The 21,678-nt window shown below is 31.5% G+C and overlaps 1 protein-coding gene across 1 annotated transcript in view; it reads right to left on the bottom strand.

The window, feature by feature from the left end:
* Window positions 1-693: 693 nt before the first annotated feature.
* The window catches only part of LOC136990849 (proline-, glutamic acid- and leucine-rich protein 1-like), a 40,394-nt gene continuing 19,409 nt past the window's right edge, over window positions 694-21,678 (bottom strand). Inside the window, exons 6-17 of the mRNA XM_067289302.1 lie at window positions 19,969-20,028; window positions 19,729-19,879; window positions 19,104-19,233; window positions 13,937-14,021; window positions 13,756-13,850; window positions 11,107-11,217; window positions 6,079-6,217; window positions 5,862-6,000; window positions 4,426-4,481; window positions 4,143-4,349; window positions 3,126-4,064; window positions 694-928 (exon numbers count right to left, since the gene is read on the bottom strand). Of these exons, the coding sequence (XP_067145403.1) occupies window positions 848-928; window positions 3,126-4,064; window positions 4,143-4,349; window positions 4,426-4,481; window positions 5,862-6,000; window positions 6,079-6,217; window positions 11,107-11,217; window positions 13,756-13,850; window positions 13,937-14,021; window positions 19,104-19,233; window positions 19,729-19,879; window positions 19,969-20,028 (2,193 nt within the window). The 3' untranslated portion in view covers window positions 694-847. The remainder of the gene's footprint in view (window positions 929-3,125; window positions 4,065-4,142; window positions 4,350-4,425; window positions 4,482-5,861; window positions 6,001-6,078; window positions 6,218-11,106; window positions 11,218-13,755; window positions 13,851-13,936; window positions 14,022-19,103; window positions 19,234-19,728; window positions 19,880-19,968; window positions 20,029-21,678) is intronic.

The following is a 21,678-nucleotide window of genomic DNA, read 5'->3' as shown; positions in this document are numbered from 1 at the left end:
AATAGCATCAACTCCACATGTTAACAAAGAATATTTAACTACAAATAGAAATAGTCACTATTGGTACATAGTTAATACATATATGAATTTGCACATACAATATCTTGTAACACATGTAATATAAAAATTTATCTCCAGACAATGTTTTATCATCTTTTGTAGTACAGTAATTATTTTGTTAGATTGTACTGTAGATTTTCCTTTTGCTCTAAATGTGTTAAAAGATTTTTTATTAAAACACTTTTAATTTGTAGTAATGTATTATGAGTTGTGAATAACCCCCCTGGAGTCCACAATGCTCATTGCCTTCTCTGTCCACATTAAGTCGAGCCTGTGGGACTCTACTGTATTTTACTCTTCCTTCTATTCCTTCATTTTCTCACACTTCATATTGCTCATTTTTTTCCATAAGGCTGTACTTTGGAGTGAAACCATCTCAATTTTTTTCTCTCGTAATATTTTCACACATATTTTGATGTACATATGACAATTTGCATTATCATATATGCAATACACTAATCGTGTCATATTTTAACTTGGTATATTTACTTTAAATTATTACATAATTCAACCAATTTGTCAAGATATATTCTCTGTATTGTGTATAACATTACAAAAGTTTATTTAAGTAAATGTTTGCTAGATATAACCAGAGTTTAAATGTAGAATCTTCTTCATCAAAATAAAACCACATTCTCAATTTAACTGTATTTATTATGGTCATATTTTAAACTTTTCTAACAATCAATTTTAACCAGCTGTACACAATAGTTTTGTAACATAATTTTATGAAAATATAAAGAGAATTACATTATAGTTATTTGTAATTTGTAAAAAAGAACCAGAATTACGGAGACATTTCTTTTTCGGGAGAACAGAGAACAAACTGCAACAGCATTTCGTCGACACCCAGTTCTTCTTCCGACATCTGTAATTACATAGAGAATCTAATTATTATTTTAACATTTGGCTCAATAGAGTTACATATTATATATTAAATTACATTTTTAATTGTTAAAGACGACACCGAATACGCGTCGTACCGACTTTCGGGGTCTGGTGCAATGCTTCGTCTACCGATGCACAAATTGATACCGCACAAAAGCTGCAGACAGATTTTGTTATATATAAAAGACTAATCTAAAATGTATATTTACATATCTATTGTCTATCACATTTAATCAATACTACAATGGTCATAATGACATTAGATTATTGCAACATACTTGTATATCTTGGCAGACAATAAATACGAACAAACAAAATGGAATTCGGACAACTATTCCATGCAAAATGTAACGAGCAATGCTATAAAAATTTGCTTACTTATTTTGTCTAGTAAAACTAATCCGTACAACCTGCGACCTACGCAGAGCAGATTTGTGCGCGTTAAACACGTTAATATTCGATTTACATTTTGCATCAAGATTAGGAGTTTTCATTTGTTTATATTTATATAATCCAGTTTATGAACAGTAAATTATGGAAGAGAGCAATTTACCATTCTTAAACTATTTATTACTAGTCTTAATACATTCTAGATCCTATTTTACAATACATATACAACTAGAAAAATAAATCTATTACTAATACTTTATTGATGAACAGAATGAAAAAGCTATCAATTTAAAAACAACAGTTGCAAGGTTGTCCTCAGTCAAAAACAATTACTCACTTAAACATTGATTTTTATTTTAATAATTTTAACAGTCAAACAATACAGCCAGATTCTAATCGGGATGCAACACGGCTCATTAATTTGACCGTAACGTACAATCGTTAATATACATCGTGTTGGTTTTATACTAATCATTGTAGCAAGAAATTTAAAAATAATTAATGATTGAGACATTTTGGAAACTCCAAAACTGAACATAAATATTGTATCTAAAACAATATTTAAAAATGTCTCTTTAGCACATATTTTCCATTGCTGCTACTTGATTCATTTCACTCTTCTCTGATGTTGTGTGAAATGCCAAAGGATATTTTAACCTAACTTTGAAAAATGACATAAAACAGAATAGTAAAATAACCTCAATCTCCATTTTGCCATTCAGTGATTTCCACATCTGCTCAAACTCATTGTAAATGCTTGCCAAATGCACCATTCAATACACTTTTCCACCATCTTTAGAAGCAAAATCAGTTTGACGATTTACAATAAACTGTTTATTATAAAAGAGTAATAAATTGGTCTTAGAAAACTCATCATGCACACCAAGATTTAATTTAATAAACCAAAATTCCTGGAATTATTTCAAAAAAACTAAGTACGATGTCTGTTCATTTTTAACACAGTATTTCTATGCCAATAAAAAGAATCATCATTAACAAAATGTGCTATTAATCCAATAATTCTACAGATGTTGGAAGGTTATATTATCATATATAAACCTGAGTAAGCAGAATTTCTAATTGCATAAATCATAAATTTCTAGGACTTTGTAGCGTGAGTCCTGACAACTTTATAATAAAATCCTGGCAATTTCACTTTTAGCCTCGACATATTTTGCATTCCAGAGACTATGCTTTTTTCATTTTTAACACATTCTGCCCACGGACACCGAGGAGCCTTTATCGTGCCTATCGGGTTTGACCAGACCAACAGTAGGGCGGCTGGGTAACGAGGAACAAAACCCGACGTATTAGGGATAGAATTCATACAAAAAGATTCCCGGTATCACTTGCTCGTATTCGATCCGTGATCCCCAGAATGGTAGGCCAATGTCTCGACCTTCTTTACCACTCAACTATCTCAGAGATTATGAAATAATTTGATGCAAATGACAGTTACTTCCATCAAAAAATCAATGTCTGAAATCTGTGTACTTTACATTCCTTATTTATCAAATTTACTTTGTACGGGAGAGTGATTATAGTATATTATCCTTTAATATTATAATTAACTAAACAAAATTATTGACAACTGTGGAACCTCTGTAAATTTAAACAGCCTCATATTTTCTATACACAAATCTTAATAATCATAATTTATTAAAGATCAAATTCAAAACTAGATTCCTCACAACATTAGACTGTCGACTTACTGCATGGCCATATTAAACAGAATTTTAGAAATATTATACATTGTAAAATAAAAAATAGAAAAATAATTAAATTACCTCGTCGTCCTTTGTTACTTTCCTTGCCTTTTTATTGTCTAAGTTATCTTCGATTTCCAAAAAACATCGTTTCCGCTGACTTTCCGAAGTTTTCTCTGGAGAATTTTCTGCATTGTGATTTTCCATAAGTAACATATTTGACACATTTTCATCAGTAATTTTATTATTTTTATAATTTTCCATAATTATAGAATCACTCTTTTGAGATTTTAATATTTCATTATCTTTGTCTGCTTTGTAATTACTTGGAGAATTTTCTGAAGTTTGCTTTTCTTTATTATTGTCCTTTGATGGCAATTCTTTTGAAGTTTGGCTTTCATTATCTATTAAAAATGATGCATTTTCAACACCAGTATTGGAATCTCTTCTACAAACTTCATTCTTTTGTTTTTCAAAAACATCTATCTTCTGTTCTGTGTTTCGTTCCTCACAATCCTCCTCTTCCTTTTCATCACAAAAATTTGTTTTCTGTTTCTCACAATCTTCTTTCCATTCATCAGAAACATTACCCTGTTCCACACAAATTTCTTTTTGTTCATCAATAACTTGGTTCACTTCCTCACAAATTTCCTTTTGTTCCACACAAAACTTCTTGCCTGTCTCATAAATATCATTTTCATGTTCCTCATAAACGTTTTTCTCCATTTCTTCCTTTTCGTAAACTTCGCTCTTCCAATCCTTATTAATATCTTCGATTTGTTGTTCATCATATATGTTTTCTTCATTATGCACCAAACTTTTCGTGGGACTTACATTAAATTCCAAATCACTTTTATCAATAATAGGAATATATATAGGAATTTCGTTTGCATTATACAAATTATCTTCTTTACGACTACGATCGTCCGCGGTCGACACAGACTCTTTCCTAATAATCGTCACTTGAGGATGCATAATGCCATTACATACCGTTAAAGCCATCGTGCACAGTTCGGCGATCTAAAAGTAAAAGTAAATTTGTAAATAATTACTTTACGTACAACAGGTTAATAAGATAAACTAAGATAATTTACATACTTTGATACAATCGTCCTTCTGTCCCGTGCTGAATAAGCAGACTGCCGTCTGAACCGGTAAAGTCTGCTCTAGTGGAGAATTTAATAAACAAGCAAGTAGTAGACTATACAGTGCATACCGACAGCCGGAATTATTATAGGGAATTTGTACGTTTTCCAGATTTCGCTGAACATCTAATAAAAGCATAACAACATTCCTATGAATGTCCTGAAAATAAGACAATTGTGTGATTAAGGTATAAACAATTATTTTTGTTTACAAAATTATACATTAATAAATTCACCTGGTAAATATTTGGTTTCAGCAGACTTCCCGAAGTATACAGCAAAGCTTGCATGGCTAAATATCATAATTAAGAATTTTTAATCTTAAAAAATTATTAATTTGTAGTATTTTAATATATAGGGTATTTAAATAAAAAGTTTACTTGTGAGAAGTAAGCTTGACAATGCAGAGCCAGTCATGCATTCTTCAAAAAATGCTTAAGTCTTGCAAATAGACATATTTAATACAGAATTGAGGGATATCATTTGAAACTTCTCACTGTAGTCATCAACTTCAATCCTCACAAGTAAACTTTACAATTGTTCACCCACTACAAAACTGTACTTGTAACATGATAAATACTAAAAAAGTCTATAATACTATTTTATATCAAAAAATGTATAAATAAGGATTTAATTCATTTGCTTTATGTAGTTGATAGGCCAAAATTTTATTTATTTTTATTCAAAAGATTTGAAGTCATGAAAAGGTAATAAATCATTAATTTGTGTTATGAATCTCACATAGCAATTTATAAAAAAAATCTGAGTAATGAAGAAATATCTTTTGCAGTTTGCTAATTTCATAACTATTGATACGTATGTAACAATTGCAATTGTACAGTACATTGCACACACATTGCAATTGTAATTTATACAATTTTAAAAAATAGCATCTTATATTATAAGCTATAATAATAAATAAAGTTTATTATACATGCAAAAGTTAAACTAATAATGATAAATGTTCATGCAGAATATTAGAAAATAATAAAATCACAATAATTTTTCAAATTGAAGCCCAACATCCGCGTCCAAAGTAAGATTCGAACCCGCAATCCGACGAACTAGAGGCAACGTCCTTGCACGTCCGGCTACTAAATTAGCCAACTGTGTCGAGACACTTTGATAGTTAAAGTTAGAAATTCGACAAAGAAAAACAATTTATTGACTAATTTGTCCTATTGAATTGTTTCAGCCCCGTTATTAAATAAATATATAGTTAACACTTAGTTATAGTCATTAGAGATTATAAGTTTTCATGTACTGGGCTAAAAACTTTCACGTAAAAAAGAACAGAAATTCAAATGAAAATCATTAGACAGAGATATTAATACAAAGAAAATGAATAAATAAAATTTTACATTGTAAAGCATATTTTCATGCAAATGTAAAAAATAATTATTATGTGATACACAATCATCATTATGATACATCCCTTAAGTGCATTATCATAAAGCATTTAACAGCAATTTAAGTAATTATTTCTACCAGTAAGATCATCAGCTAAGAAATATGCTGTATGATTATTTATTAAACCATGCTTACATACTGTAGCTAAGCAAAAAATTTCTTATTCACATTTTTATTTTGTTCCTATATTTTATACTTTAATAGAATATAAACATATATAAATTTGTTTATTAAATTAAGCAAAAATTCAAATTATATTTACCTCTCAAAGCTTCTTTACAGACTACATAATTGGCCGTCGCATCTCTCTTAAAATTTTCCCTACTTGAATCCGAACCAAAAGCCGAAGCCACTCTTTTACGATCTTTATATTTGAGCGGCTGCGAAAAATTTGGCTGCAACTAAATCACGACACAAAACCTCTATATTGTAATAGTTTTTCAAACTAACAGAATTAAAATGAAAAAAGCATTGCATACTTTTGTCACCACTTGTTCCGGTTTGATGTCTCCTAGAATCTGTTCTATTAGCGAATCAATCATTTGTTCTAATCCCGCTCTGACTCTTACTTTCAGAAGGAACACATTTAATGTCTCGTAAATGTAACTTCTTACAATACTGTTAATGAAAAAAAATTAGTTCAATTATTTACAGATTAAATATATTCTTTGTATCAAAATCTTTTATAACAAATACCAAAATTTAATTATATCATTAAGTTTTGTACATTTAAACAATTATATATATAAACCAAAAACATAAACATAAAATTTAGACAGATGTCAGCTCTTTATAAATTCTAATAAAAGTTGAGTAAATAATGATGAGGTCATTAATTATTATAATAATTCTCTACAACTAAACATTGTCAACCGAAATATGAAATCTGTTTCGATAATGCTTTGCCTCTTAACGTAAGTACGACCGTAACAAAATAATGGTAAAATTATGTAGTAAAATGTAAAATATTCTATCAATTATTTATGAAAACTAAAAATAAACGGTGCTTTATTACATTATTACTTAGTTGTAGCTGAAAAAGGTAATACTTTCTAACCTTTTGAAATGAGCTAGATATATCCTATTTATCTTAATTAATTCATATTTCTACAAAAGTAAATATCTACCTATGTATGCAGGATATTAATATTCAATGTGCTTTAAATTTAAGAAGCAATAAACGTTAATGAGATGAGCAAATTTATGAACTAATCCTGGTTTGCTTCATAAGAAGAAAATTTTAAAAATGTTTGCAAAACAGAATTCTCATTCAAATGTATGAAGTGGGTATTTTCAAAATATATAAACAGTAATCTCTCCATTTACATAAACACGGTTGATAAATTTTACTTTCCTGGCTGTTATACATACAATATATAAAGACGTTGAATAAACCCTACACACTTTTCCAGCAATTTATTTAATTAAAACTAATGTCTTTAGCCTGATCGATAAGTTTTTGTCAGGGTTTTAAATAGAAATTCTATATTTGGAACAAAAATTCCAAAAATAGAATCGCTCATTGCTGGATTTTTTTAAATTTTAAATCAACTGTGTGTTTTTTTTTGTCAGTAGTCTCTTATATAGACAAATATTTAAAAAAAACTTTAGTTCAAACTCATAATGGGGTATTCTACTCTTGAAGAGATTTTTCTATCCCAGTAAGAGTAAAATATTATATTAATAAATAATGATCCATTCCACATTATCAAATGGCTTCCTCGACTTCATTTACGTGTTGTTTTTGTGGAACCGATTACTCGTGTAAACGGAGGAATTACGTGCGATAACTCCCAAGAATCGGATGTGATACAATATTAAAAATTCTCAAAATCCAGAATTTCCAGCAGAGAAAAATTTAATGCAAGAAAAACAAATGACAAACTTAGGTTGTCATCTTCAGGTTGATAAATGGAATGTAAAAAATAGAACAAGATATTTAAAAAATGAATGTAGCAGAATTCTATTAGTTGTAACAAATGTGATCAATGATGTTATTTACTACATAAGAATTCTGCAAACCAAGATTAAAGGGAATCTGAAATAAAGATCTCCAGGCATGGGAGAAGATTCTGCCTCCCTATAATTAATTGTCCTCGTCTTAAAAGAATCGTTTAAAAATTTCCAATATCTCCGAATGTTTAAAATTGATCCAATTACAGCTTGAATGTAGAATGCGGGCTTGATCACGTGCTTTATCGATGTCGTTTTTGTCATTTTCAACAGAATGTGGATTCAAATGTTGTAGATATGCTCTTTAATCCATTTTTCAACAATCTTGTGGTCACTCAGACATAAACTAGGTTTTTGATAAAACATTTGTCAGTAACAGGGATAGAGTATCTCCAGAAGTGATTTGTTATTTACTGGATATTTATAATTCCTTAATAAGGAATTAATTGTAGTGGTTCATTCGTATGCTGGACTGAAATTGTTCATTTTACAATTTGTTTGTAAAGGTCGGAGAGTTGTTGGTTATTATGAACTACTTTGTACATTTTGAATTTGTTGCTGTCGAGTGGAGTGCATTTGGATTCCATTAATTAGAGTTTTTATGAAGTTCGAATAGTATCCGTGATCTCGGGCCATCTGAGTGACATATCTAAGCCTCTTTGTTTTGTGCAGAGGATTGAATGTGTCTGTAAAGACCTTCTTGATCAATGCCGAACACTGCTATTTTTAAATATGAAAGGATCCCGAAAGTCCTTAGGGACGAAAACAGGTCCGTAACCGGATTTCCTGTACACTTTGATGGAGATGCAGTCCTGAAGGATGGTTAATCGATGTCCAAAAAGTGTACTGACTCGGTGTTTTCTTGTTCTAAATGCAGTAAAAGGCCACATGAATTTTGATTGATGAAGATTAAGAAAAATGGTAGATGGGTTTCTTTCTTCATATTATGAGAATGTCATCTATGTATCTTACATAGAGGAGAATTTGGTTGTCTAAGAACAACCTCCTGTAGACAACAAATTACTGTATAATATCAGGCTTCTGATGGACTGTTTGGGGATGGAACAAAACAATGAAGAAATGCCTGACAAGAACAGTTTCTATTAACAGCAGAAAAATAGTGAGAGGATGTAAGAAATATGATAGGATAATTCAAGGAACACCAGGTCAATGCTATAACAACATGATAATGAAAGTTGAGGAAAGAAGAGAAATCTACAAGAGAAAACTCAGATAACAAAAAGTAAGAAGTTTGTACAGCTTAAATCATAGAAAGTAAAAAGACAGGAAAAAATAAAGAATATAGCAACCATAGGAGAAGGAATTTGTGCCAGAATGAGGATCCAGAACAGTTATAATTTGTAAAATTATAAAATGTTTAATAACTGTTAGAGATTAAAAAAGCCTAAAAGAGCAACTTTCAATAAGGAAGTTAATAAGATTTAGTCAACTTCTAACTTGAAAAGATGTTGTGAGAGAAACAATTGAGAGATCACTTCCAGAAAGTCTCCTCTCAAAAGTTCTCCTCCCAAGGTTCCCGAAGACCCCACAGCCTCAAGTACTCGGTCGCACATCAAAAAGTCCTCTGAGTTTATGTTTGGGTTTACATCCAAGTGAACCAGCATTAGAAAGAATTGCAGGACAATTTACAAGGACTATATGGATTATAAGAAACAATTATAAGGATTATATTTCAAATCAAGTGAAGAACAATTCTTTGACTGAAGTCAAATAAGAACCAAACTCTTGTCACAAAGTAGAGGACTGAGTCCAATCAACATTTAAGATGTAACTTCCGTATGCATATCAATTGTGAACTCTCTCTCTTTGCATATAGAAAGCATACATTAACTGTCAATTTGTTAATTGTTCATTATGCATTTTATTTTATTCTTAGATTAAATAAATTCCTTTGTTGTTACTCCCTAGTTTGAGTGAATCACTGCCAAGTTACCGCTCTAATTCCTCCACCATTCTCTTACATGAACTCCCCCATACAAGACCACTGATCATAAAATACTCACATGTCACACTCACATAAGGTTTACTATTTGTTAGATTCAAGACAAAGTTTCTTGTGAACCTTTAATAACAAATGATGTCAGAACATCCTGATCCAGGATTTCCAAACATAATTACTTATATTTGGCAATCCTTAATACTTATTCATTCTGGCGTAGCAAAGGTGAAATGACAGAATCCAGAACCATCTTGCTTATTTGATTATATGTAACTGATATTTTAAATTTAAAAGCCAATCATGCAGTCAGAGACATGGATTTCCGATCAGATCTCCAATTGCTGGTTTTATAGCAGAATTATTAGTTAGAAAGGTAGAAGATAAGGTATTGAAAGAAATCAGAAAAATTATTGTACTGTTTCTAAGGTTGTTGAATATCATCAACATATCTTAGAGATATGCAATTAGCTCATAAGGGACCAAAGGGACTTATGAGTGACCAAAACAATTTAAATATGTGAAAAGGGTTTAAACGTGAAGTAATTTATTTGAGACACACTGGGAAGTTATAAGCAGTATGGAGGAGTCTAGTAAAGGGACAACAAGGGGGAGAAGACAATGGAAGGACAAGAATTAAAAGCAAAAAATATTTTAATATTGTGATATGGGAAGAAAGAATGTACATTATGGTTTTGGTTTTAAAATGTTCAAAAGTGCAGTATGTTCAAACAGAGAATAGAGTAATGGTTGAATCTACATTCTGAAGACGGACAATGTAGTCCAAAAGCACTTAAGTGAATGAAAGTATGTATAAGTTTTTATTTGGACTCCAATAAGCAAAACAAAAATTTGTAACAGATCTCTCAGAATTTTTCCTCACAGTGTAGTGGCAGTTGTTGCGTGAAAGACGAAATGGGTTGTTGGACTTTCAATCTCTGGACGAGAGAGAGAGAGAGAGAGATTGGTGATCTATTGCAGAATTGTTTGAAATGTTCAGACACAGTGAAAGCATCAACAGAGAGTTGCTATGATTTGAATTTAATTCATAGAGTCTAAGAAGGATAAAAAAAACCTAGGTTAGAAACGAAAACTGATGGAGCTATGGCCAGTATAAAATTTGGGCACATCTGTGTGGAAGACAACCATCATTTTGCCTCAACACTTACCTTCTTCTTATTGTGTGTTTTCAGATAATGAGTACTGAGTACATACAGTACAGTAAATGGAACTTTACTGATAATTTCGGTGTATTTACAACAAATAATTGAAGTGGCAACTACCAACTTCATTACACAGATTACGACAATAAATTGAATTTTGTCCACTCTCTAAAAGAGTGCTTATCCTCCAATAGTATCAAAAACTGAAATGATACAGATGGACAGTTCTTCCTTTGTTTCCAACTGGTGTTTCATACACCACAGTCTTTATATATATCACCAGAGAAGTCAGGAGGTTGCATGTCCAAATTTTCTGCAGGTCTTAGCTCAGCCAATTTTTCTTTCTGATCTTAGCTTCAAAAAAAATACTCATCTCTTCGACCTCTACTACCCCTTAAATTTAAAATTTATAGGTATTTAAAAACAAAACTTACCTAAATGGTTTACTGAAACTAACTGAACAAACGTCAGAAGTTACATGCTGTAAGGCTCCAATTAAGAACTTCAAAATGTTATCACCAAATGGCAGAAGTAACTTTGAACAACTAAAAATAAAATTTTTGAGCTTTAAACAAATTATAACACATCAGAAATCTAGAATGAATCATCTAAATTAAAATACAGTAACTGATTAATTGACTGGTAATCCATCCAATGACCAAGAACTAAAACAGTTACAAATTAATAAAATAATAATATACAAAAAATAAAACATTATCTTAATTTCTTTAAGTTGACTATTTAATAATAATAAAAATATTTACTGTAAAATAATTTACAGGAAAACAAGTGCAAAGTTTGGTATTGTCATTCCTCTGCTGTAAAATATGTGCTTCGAGCATATTTCATAATTAAAATGGAAAAGTGTCACTTGATATACATGGAATTATCCTCATATGATATAATTGATATAAGAGAAACAGTGAAAAATATTAATTAATGAGACTTTAGAACATTTTGAACATTATTAATAATCCCAGTGAAAAAAAGTGTTTATAAATACACATTTCAATTGTTTTTATCTTATATATATAAAAACACCCTTTCATACCATATTTTCCCAGTTTTATGCAGCATAAACTGGGAAAGACCAGCATGCCAGAAACTCTGCGGTTACTGGCATGCCAGTTAAACTGCAACTAAAAAATAAAATTAATCAGATGTAACAAAATTACTTTATTTACTGGCATATAAGACAAATGTGACTTTAAAGATAAAAATAAAGAAAATTAGATATATTAATACAATTCTAATTTTATTTCATTTAATCGCAAGTAAAATATCAAATAAACGTAAATGCACACATCGTCCTGCAAAAATTACTGGCATTTTAAACTTTAAGGAAATCTTGTAAAATCGACAACATAATTCTTTCATGTAAAGCTGGACTATCTGGAACCTTTCTCTGCCAATTCTTAACAGTCGAATCCGCTCTCTGTCGATTACACTTACGAGTTTCTCCAAATTCTAATTTCCGAATAATTGTCTGTTTTCGTGTGGGAATGGATTAAAACTCATATTGGGCTCCCGTGTGATTTTAGAATTTCAATCTGGAATTCAATTCAAAAGCTTTGCTTTTCCTATTGCTATTCATCTTTACTCTTGACAATATACAAGAACGACTCAAACGACCCAGATAAAATATTTTTGTTTTAAATACAAACGGGTAAGCATCCAGTAAAAAATGCAAACACACGGTTCACAAAATTATCTGCAAAAATGCAAAGAATCTTTCACTGGTATGTATAGTACGACCTAGGAATTTCAAGCTGTGATAAATGAATAAAAACCTCATCTTATATGTAAGTAAATATGGTAGTTGTTAATTAAACATTGAAGAAAACATTCTTCCAATTACAATAAAATAACATTATAAATTAACCAACTTAAAATCCAGAAGAGAGTTTTCGTTTATAGTGTATTGTTTTATACACTATTAACAACTTATTGACATTAGTAGTACTAGAAGTTAGTCAGTGTGGGCTGCACTGACCATCTACTCCAACCTTAAAAATAACACCTTCCTCTCAAATTTCATACAAAACAGATGTTAATACTGTATTAGTTGAAATAATTTATGGCCAATTTCTGAAATTTAATATTCTTATTTTTGCATTTTTAAATTGAATTACAATAAAATAAACATTAAAAAAACACTTTCATCATCCCATGAGTATTTTACGTTGTTAGAAAAAAGACAAAATGAAGAAATTAAACATATAATTGTAGATTTGATGTAATGCTGACAGTCTCACAGTTTTAGAATAAAAACTCATTTGTTTTTTAATGTGCCCTCTTGAAAGGGATCTATAACCTCACTTAAACTGGCATTCTCCAGGATAAACCAACATGCCGGTTTTCATCAAACAGAAAATATCCAATTTCACGGTCTCCCCGGACAGACCGGCACGTCAGTCATTCCGCAAAAATACAATATGTTTCCGGCACTTTACAGTTCTAACAACATTTTTGGCTTGATTTACAGGCCTTCTTCAGGTTCAAGCCTGTAAATCAAGCCAAAAATGTTCATTAGAACTATAAAGAAGTCCCAGAAACATATGAAAAGGTATGTTTCTTACATATAATTCATAAAAATTCCAGCTTGTGGTAAAAGATTTAGTTTGTTTTTATATTCTATACAATTTTGTATCAAATTCTCAATTAGTTCAGTTTCATTCTGCATTTACAATTACATACAGCAAACTGTATAGATCTCGTACAGACTTGTAAATTCTGAAAAAATTAATTCAATATAAAGACTTTTTCTGACTTCTATAAATGTGTAACATATTAGTTTTCATAAAACGTAAAACCACAGAATCATACAAGTTACTTAATTTGTCTTGTTAAGCCATTGTTTTGACATTAATGTTAACCAACTTAATAACTTAAAAAAACACACATTAATTTTACAGAAAATATTTTTCAAAACAATCTGTGTCATTAATTAATTTTAGTTTACCAGATCAGTTCAAATCTCAGTCCGGACACTACACGCTCATTGAATTTTAACAGAAATTACTTTGGAAAAACAGTGTAACCAAACAGTAAGTGGAATTACCCCCAAATAGAATTACCCTTACCTCATAATTAATCCTCTAAGCATCATAAGTGCAGAGCAATATAAGGAAGGTAAAACAGATATCAATATTGATATCATTGTAGATGATGCATTCAACTAAAAACAAAATATTTTATTAAATGAGAAAAATGAACATTTAAATGCTTTAAATATTATAGCAATATCAAACAAAAGTAACTTACCACTTTATGATTAATGTTAAGAATATTGTGAATAACTAAAAGCAGTTCTTCGATAGGTACGTCCACTCGAAATGGATAATCTGTGCTAATATTAAAAAACTAAGATTATTCTCTTTAGTTAATTTTGCCAAGCACTTCATATAAAAATTTTAAAATAATATTTAACAAAGCATAAAGCAATAAATGTACTAATGCCATTAACTTTAGAATGCTTTAAGTCAGTGGTTTTCAACCAGGATGCCACGACAACACTTCAGAAGTGTCACAAAATAATAGTGCCAAACAATGCCGTAACACTTAGACGTATTACTAAAGGTACAAAAATCACAATTACTCTACACTGATAAAGAAAGAATGCTGTAAAGAGAAAAAATACCAAGTTGGAAATGCCACTGTTAGAAAAAAATTGAAAAACACTGCCTTAAGTTAGTGTATAGCTTCAGCAAATAGTTTAGTTTGTAAACTGTTACAACAGAATAAAAAGAACACTTCACTCATAAGATTTTAATTTTATTAAATCAGTAAGTAATCGATAGTTTTGAGATTATAAACAATTGAGGTTTAAGTGAGAAATTACAAATTGGTTAAAGTGTACCTAGGTAACTCCTATGGCGGCACTTCCGGAATTTCGATAGCATTTGCGATTAGAAATGCAAATTTTTAATTTTTGTGGGCTCGAGGATGCACGTTCTAGCCTAACCTAACCTAACCTATTCTAATAAATTACCAAATTATTCTTTTCTTCTGTTTGCTGGAATCAGGAAACACGTTCTAACCTAACCTATTCTATTCCCTAACAAAGAAAAGAATAATTTGGTAATTTATTAGAATAGGTTAGGTTAGGTTAGGCTAGAACGTGCATCCTCGAGCCCACAAAAATTAAAAATTTGCATTTCTAATCGCAAATGCTATCGAAATTCCGGAAGTGCCACCATAGGAGTTACCTAGGTACACTTTAACCTACAAATTAAATACCCATATAAACTAGTTCTGGCTTTCATTCCCGGGTTCAGTTATTAAAGTCAAATGAGTAATTGTACTTGAACCCAAACTTGTAGTTTCTGTTAAAACCGAAACTTTAAAATATTATACAAAACCTTCATTCTTTGATTGTTTATCCAGAATATATTTTTCTCTAAGATTAAAAGCAACAGATCTATGATTGTGCTTTTGGTAGTATTTGTCTTTAAAAAGTATTTATGAATTAAAATCCACTAAAACATGATTCAATATGTAGATTAGTTATGCTTTTCTCTCCAGAACATCCCCCAACTTACATATTTTAAACTTCTGTTTGTCTACATTTTTGTAGTAAGTTTTAAATATATCAAATTATTTCAATCCTTCAACATAATGGAGAGAAATTAGTATAGTGGAAGTAAGTCAGACACAAGATGAAATGGCTACAATTATGAATAAACCATTAGTGTAATTTGTAGATTATGACAATTTCAAAAATCAAGAAATGTGAATGCTTAATTCCAAATAAACAAACACAAATTTAATTGGTCAATAAAACCAGTAAGCTGTCAAAACACAAACAACTTTGTTACATTTTTGCATGTTTAAAATCTAAAAATTTAAAACACAATAATTTTAAAGCACTGTTTTAATTGGTTAATTTGCATTCAAGTATACAATCATTATTTTTTGCACAAAATGACATCAAAGTTTTTAATTTTTTGTTGTTTAATCAGAAGCATAATTCTAAACAATACAAGATATTATCCATTTCCTTGAAAACATTTCCTAGATATGAAACAGTCTCTGATCTTGAATTCTGAGTTGGCAAAATGTGATTTTGAAGATACTCTTATAGAAACAGAATGCATTGAGTCTATGGAAGTCAAGACAAAATAAACTTTGAATTAAGATAGCTTAGCTTATTGAGGGTCTACTAGAGTATCCACTTAAACATCTATCCAGAAGCAAAAGAAATTTTCTTTTCACCATTATACAAATGTATGAATGTAGTGTATGCTTCTTCCAGTGCTAAAATAACTGAAAGAAATCAATTTAAGACAGTTTAGCATAACAAACGAATAATCTATGACTAAAGGATAAAGACAACGTTACAGAAATTGAGTCTTGTTAGATAACATGTTCAAAATGACCACCTTTAATGAGTCTGAAAAATGTAGTGACTGGAGCATGGCCTTATTGTCCTATCCAGTGGTTGCCATATCACACTGAAAGTAATTTACACATATCAGTCTGGAAATGAGGTGGCACACCATATCTGCAGTAAACCTGTTGTAGTAGTACTGAAGTCACTGATCCATTCATCTGCTGTCATGTTTAGGACATTCAAATATCAGTCACTATCTAAGTGCTGTCAATGAATACAGGACTAAGAAGCTGCATGCCACAGGTGGTGAAAAATGAATGACATTGGCACTTTGTTTTGTGAGTGAGCTTCCATCAATTTTCTTGTCAAAGGCAAAAACTGTCATCCTGCACTCTGATAATGTGCTTATTTGTTTAACATCCAAGTTTCACACCTGGGTGTCAAACAAATACATTTAGGGTAAAACACATTTGGTGTCATGTACGTCACATACATTGTGGAGAATGCTCTGCCCACCGATACACATTGTAACAGTTATAAACTCCATTCAGGGAAAAAAGTGCCTCGTTGGTTCACAAAATATGCTGAAGAAGTTGTAGTTTGTAATGCTGTATATTTAATGATGCATTGTACCTCTCAAATCACTGTGCATAATCATTGTCGGCATGTTAAGGTTACAGACAGCAGCAGAATGAGCATGTCATGGCAACATAATATCTCTTATACTTATGTGTAAGTGTCTGAATTTGGAACCTACAGAAAATTTTCCATGACGTCATAGTTGTCGTCTTGTTGTCACTTACTAACGACTAACTGTCAACTTTCTACGTGAGAATGTATTCTCTGTTTAGTTCTCAGACGCAATTCCCATCACCTTCGCCCTAAAGTGCATCGAAAAGAACAACAATACTACGAGAATTCGGGGAGTTGTCGCTCGGATAGCCGTGTGTGCAGACGTACTTTTAAGTGTGCTACCTCCTGAACTTTGTGCCGAGTCCCGCGGACTGAGGATAGTAACATCACCGAACCGGTTAGGAACAAACGCCGTGACCGAAATCATCGGAGGTATAGGACTAAGACTTTTGCCAAGACGAAAACGTCGACCTCCGTTAGTACCCGAATCTCCGAACATCTTTCACAAGGTATTTATCACCACGCAAACTCGTTTGTAAGCTCTCTCTCTCGAAGTCGCGTCACGAGACCCTTGATAATGTACATGAACCCTGTTCCAATTAAATATACGTTATGTTCTGTTAAAATGGCCTCTGTTATCTCTTGTCCTCCATCCCGAATCCAATCGCCCGAAAAACGCGACCGATCGTAGAATCGCCGCAGCTTCCGTGTCAGCCGAGACACGGTGGTGTCAGACCTGACGTGACACCAAAGAGGTGCCGACCCCCCGGTCACATATGTCTACTGCAGTCAACCTAACTTGGTCAATGTTAGAAAAATCTCTTTTGCCCTGGATAGATGTTTAAGTGAACATCCTGTTTATACAGAGTGGGGCAGAAAGGATGAATGTTTTTGAAATGGCTACAACTCACCACCAGGTGGAGTGAGAGATGTGTGGCAGGTAGCGAGAAAGTAGTGAGGTCTTAGCATTGTCTTTTCAGTTGAAGGCATGGAGCCACAGACAATAGAACACCGTGTGTTTGCATACAACCGAGGAAACAGTCATACACATCTGACAAGAATTCGTTTCAGTATCCTTGAATACAATGGAAACGTATTCCCATCAGACGTGTGTGGTTTCAACAGAATGAGGCACTGGCCCACACAGTTAGAGCATCAATTGAAATTATTCGTCGTCTTTTCCCTGGTTGCCTCATTTCCAGATTCAGTGACATTTATTAGCCACCTCATTCACCCGACCTATCCATGTGCGATTATTTCTTGTGGGAAATAGTGTATATGAGCATAAGCCCATTCTTTGCAAGAACCAAAGGAAGCTATTTGCATGGAAGTCACCAAAATCTCCTTCAGAAATGCATCACTGATAACCAGTGGTGATATGCGAAATATTTAACAAGGGGTTCGCTAGCAGAAAATTTTTCCCTGACAATCACCGACAAATGAAATGGAAGTTTTGAATAGAAATAAATACAACACCTTTTCTTGCAACCGTATATCTAACAATCAGTGGCGTACTTGGAACGTAACGAGCCGTGGGTGAAGGGCAGGTAACGATAATATTTTAGGGCTGTCGACCTTTTTTTTTTAGGCAGGGGTAATCTTTACCGCGAAATCGCGCTTTTCGAAATACACACGTGTCATCATCTCTCGAGATACATTATACTTTTTCTTTCGCTATCCATAGCCCGACACGTGTTCGACAGCCATCTTGTATTATCTCGCGCGCGTGGCATTCTGGGATCTCTCTTATCACTGGATCTACTTTCAAGAACTCTCTTGAATCGATTGCGATTAACCCTCGATTGAAACGGTCGAGAGAGATCGCACCAAGACATACTCCCTGACCTTGCTCACAATCTAGATTGAAATGCTCGGTACGAACGGAGTATAAGGCTCTAGTTTAGCAGTATTACAGAGTATAATACGCATATTTTAATATATTTTTTGAAAAAAAAACAAACCCACTGAGAAATGTTCCGCGTGTTTAACAAGGTTCGGGAAACTGAAAATTTTAACAACGGGTTCGGCCGAACCTGTGCGAACCCACCGAATATCACCACTGCTGATAACAGACACCATTATGGGAGATGTTGTTTTCCACACTTGATTCTGTAAAATGCTATTTCAATACAAACTCACATCTTCCAACAAATATCTTTTCTAGTAACAATTACAGATGTAATGATTTTTTATAGAACATCTGTCCTGTCTGCCACACCCTGTATTTAGAAATATTACTGACCGTATTTTTATAGATGATGTAATAACGCATAAGTGAGCACAGTGAAAGAAAATCTTAAAACTATTCAATAAGTAGATTAGTCAAGTTTCCAACCTGTCTAATAGAATATTTGTGGATGTTCCATAAAATAAGCATGTCACGAATGAAACTTTAATTTATTATTTACACAAAAACATTTAAAATAAGCAAATATAGTTTAAAAATTCAAAATAAAAAAACCTTACTTTAACATTTTCACTACACATGCTACCACTGCTTGAAAATACAGAGAGTATTTAAACGAATTCATATAATTTCCTTCGACCATTTGGGGAAGACTGTAATTGTCGGTAATGGGTCGACAAACCCGTACATCTGTAACAAATTTAAATTTTGAAAATTTATTTCTTTGCAAATAAATATTAATGACAATTAATAAATTCAAAAGATTAATAGATTCAAGGTATTATTAATTACACTTGAATATCCATATTGCAAAATTCTATATCTTCAACCCCATAACTATTACTTGTATATACAGAGTCATTAATTTATTATAGAGGTCTTTTTTATTTAACAGTAATTTTTTTTCGTATCTGCAATTTGTTTTTATCACGAGATGATCATAACCAGGGATATGCCTGCATTTTGAAAGAAAAGATTGGTCTGGAGTGGGACTCAAACCTACAACTCTTGCTCGTCATGCAGATGCATATAATAAAACAGTTGGCTAGCTGAAAAAAGTAGTCTGGATTTCTGTTGAAGCCTTCTATTTAAGTATGAATAATTCTATAAAAACACTTACTTAACTTCTTTAAAAACAAATTCATTTTGAAAAACAAAAATGCATTTTGATAATTTAATTCTCACCTACTTCTATATCTTCGAGAAGTTGCGACAATATTAAATTAAGTGTCGAAAGCAATCTGGACATTTGATTCTGCCAATTCAAAACATAGTTAACGTTATTGTGTCCTCCTCCTCCGCACATAACAAGTAGTGCAAAACAAGAAGCAGCAATCTGAAATTTCACAATATTAAGCAAAATATTAACTTAATCAAAAAATTTTATAATTAGAAAATTCTTAAAACATTTAACCGAATATTTACTTCCTTATTTTCACCATCCGAATTCATCAAAATTTTCCAAATGTGAGCTTCGATCTGAGACTAAAATAAATAAATTTGATACATTTAATTTTTTCTGAATAAATAACCGAACTTTAAATTTCTAAATATTAATAATAGTTTATTTCGTACTCAAAATTTAATTTAACTTTAGGAATTCTAAAACGATTTTAAAATTCATATGGATAAGTAAATGTTTAAAAAAAATTACTCTTGTAAATGAAGTTTTGATTAAAAATAAAACATTTATTTATATTTATAAAACATAATTTTAAAGAATAAAGTAAAGTAAAATAATTTGCATACATAAATAAAATTAGTGAATACCATTGTAGTCCTAAAAAACATTTTAAGAACTTCTATATACAAATTTTTGACACATAGGACTGGATTGACTCGTTTCAAAATGTCCATCAGAATAGAATTACGGCATTTGAGAATACGAAACTATGACCGTTTGCATAAAGAATAGCGTAATGCTAGAATCAGAATTTATTTCAGATTAAATGTTCTTTAGAACTACACATCTCACTATCAGATCCTACAAAACTGTAACAAACGTGATTCAACATTGTCATCATTGTTTCAGTCATTCATCCTATCTGTATGTAAAACTGAAATTAATATTTACCAGATTCTCTATTGTTTACTTCAGACATGTACGGTACCTCTGAAGTTATCAAGAATCTTTAGAAAGGAAGAATCTGTTTTAGCCATACATTCCCAACCCAATCTAAGGAAACTATTAACAAATGATACGGTTAACTTGCTCTTTTAAAAAGATCTAGAGTTTGTAAAATCTATCTATAAGTAGCTTGTGGTACTAATACATCTTATGTAGAAGTCACAACTAAAATGCTAACCACCTGCACCTGCACCAAACACCAAGGGACATTTCACAGGCCAAACGTGTGATGGAGTTAAGTAAGATTTTAATTGATACTTTTGAACCTATTTAGAAGTGCAAGTGTTACAGGCTTGCGCAGCTCCTAGGTTAAGTTTCATTTAGAAACTATACATATCTTACATTGTAATCCTTGCAATTATCTGATGATGGCCATCCCTAAGCATTGAATAGTGTTTGTTATAATGCTAAAATAGTTTTTTACAAATTTAAATGCCATTAGTTTAAAGATTATCATGTATTGTACTTATACTTATAGACAAATACAGAAAGAAATTGTAAGAGCAAAAGAAAACTGTCTAAAAATCATCATTCTGTTTTCTTGGGTATCTATACCCAAGAAAACAGAAACTATAAAACATTGTGAACACAGAACCTGCTAAACCATATAAGCAAAATATTGCTAAAAATCATTCACAACAGAATATATGGTAAAATTGAAAGTAACATCGATATTACTCAATTTGGATTTCGAAGGGAAGTTGGCACAAGAGAAGCAATCTTCGCCCTCTCTCGTATCGCCGAAAAAACAATCAATATAATTGTCCCCATTTTTGTGTTTCCTGGATTATGAAAAAGCATTTGATAAGATATGGCATGATAAACTATTCAAAATACTTTGTAACCTAGGTCTAGACAAAAGAGACATTAAGATCATTAAAGATGCATATTAGAAAACAAAAGTTAGATTGGGAAATGAAGAATCTGAATGGATTGAAGTCGAAAGAGGGGTTAGACAGGGCTGTGTACTTTCACCAATTCTATATAATGTGTATGCTGAGTACATA

The sequence above is a fragment of the Centruroides vittatus genome, unplaced genomic scaffold (assembly GCF_030686945.1).
Source record: "Centruroides vittatus isolate TY-2023 unplaced genomic scaffold, ASM3068694v2 contig_1343, whole genome shotgun sequence".
NCBI classification, from domain to species: domain Eukaryota; kingdom Metazoa; phylum Arthropoda; class Arachnida; order Scorpiones; family Buthidae; genus Centruroides; species Centruroides vittatus.
This window is presented reverse-complemented; position numbering and strand designations above follow the sequence as displayed.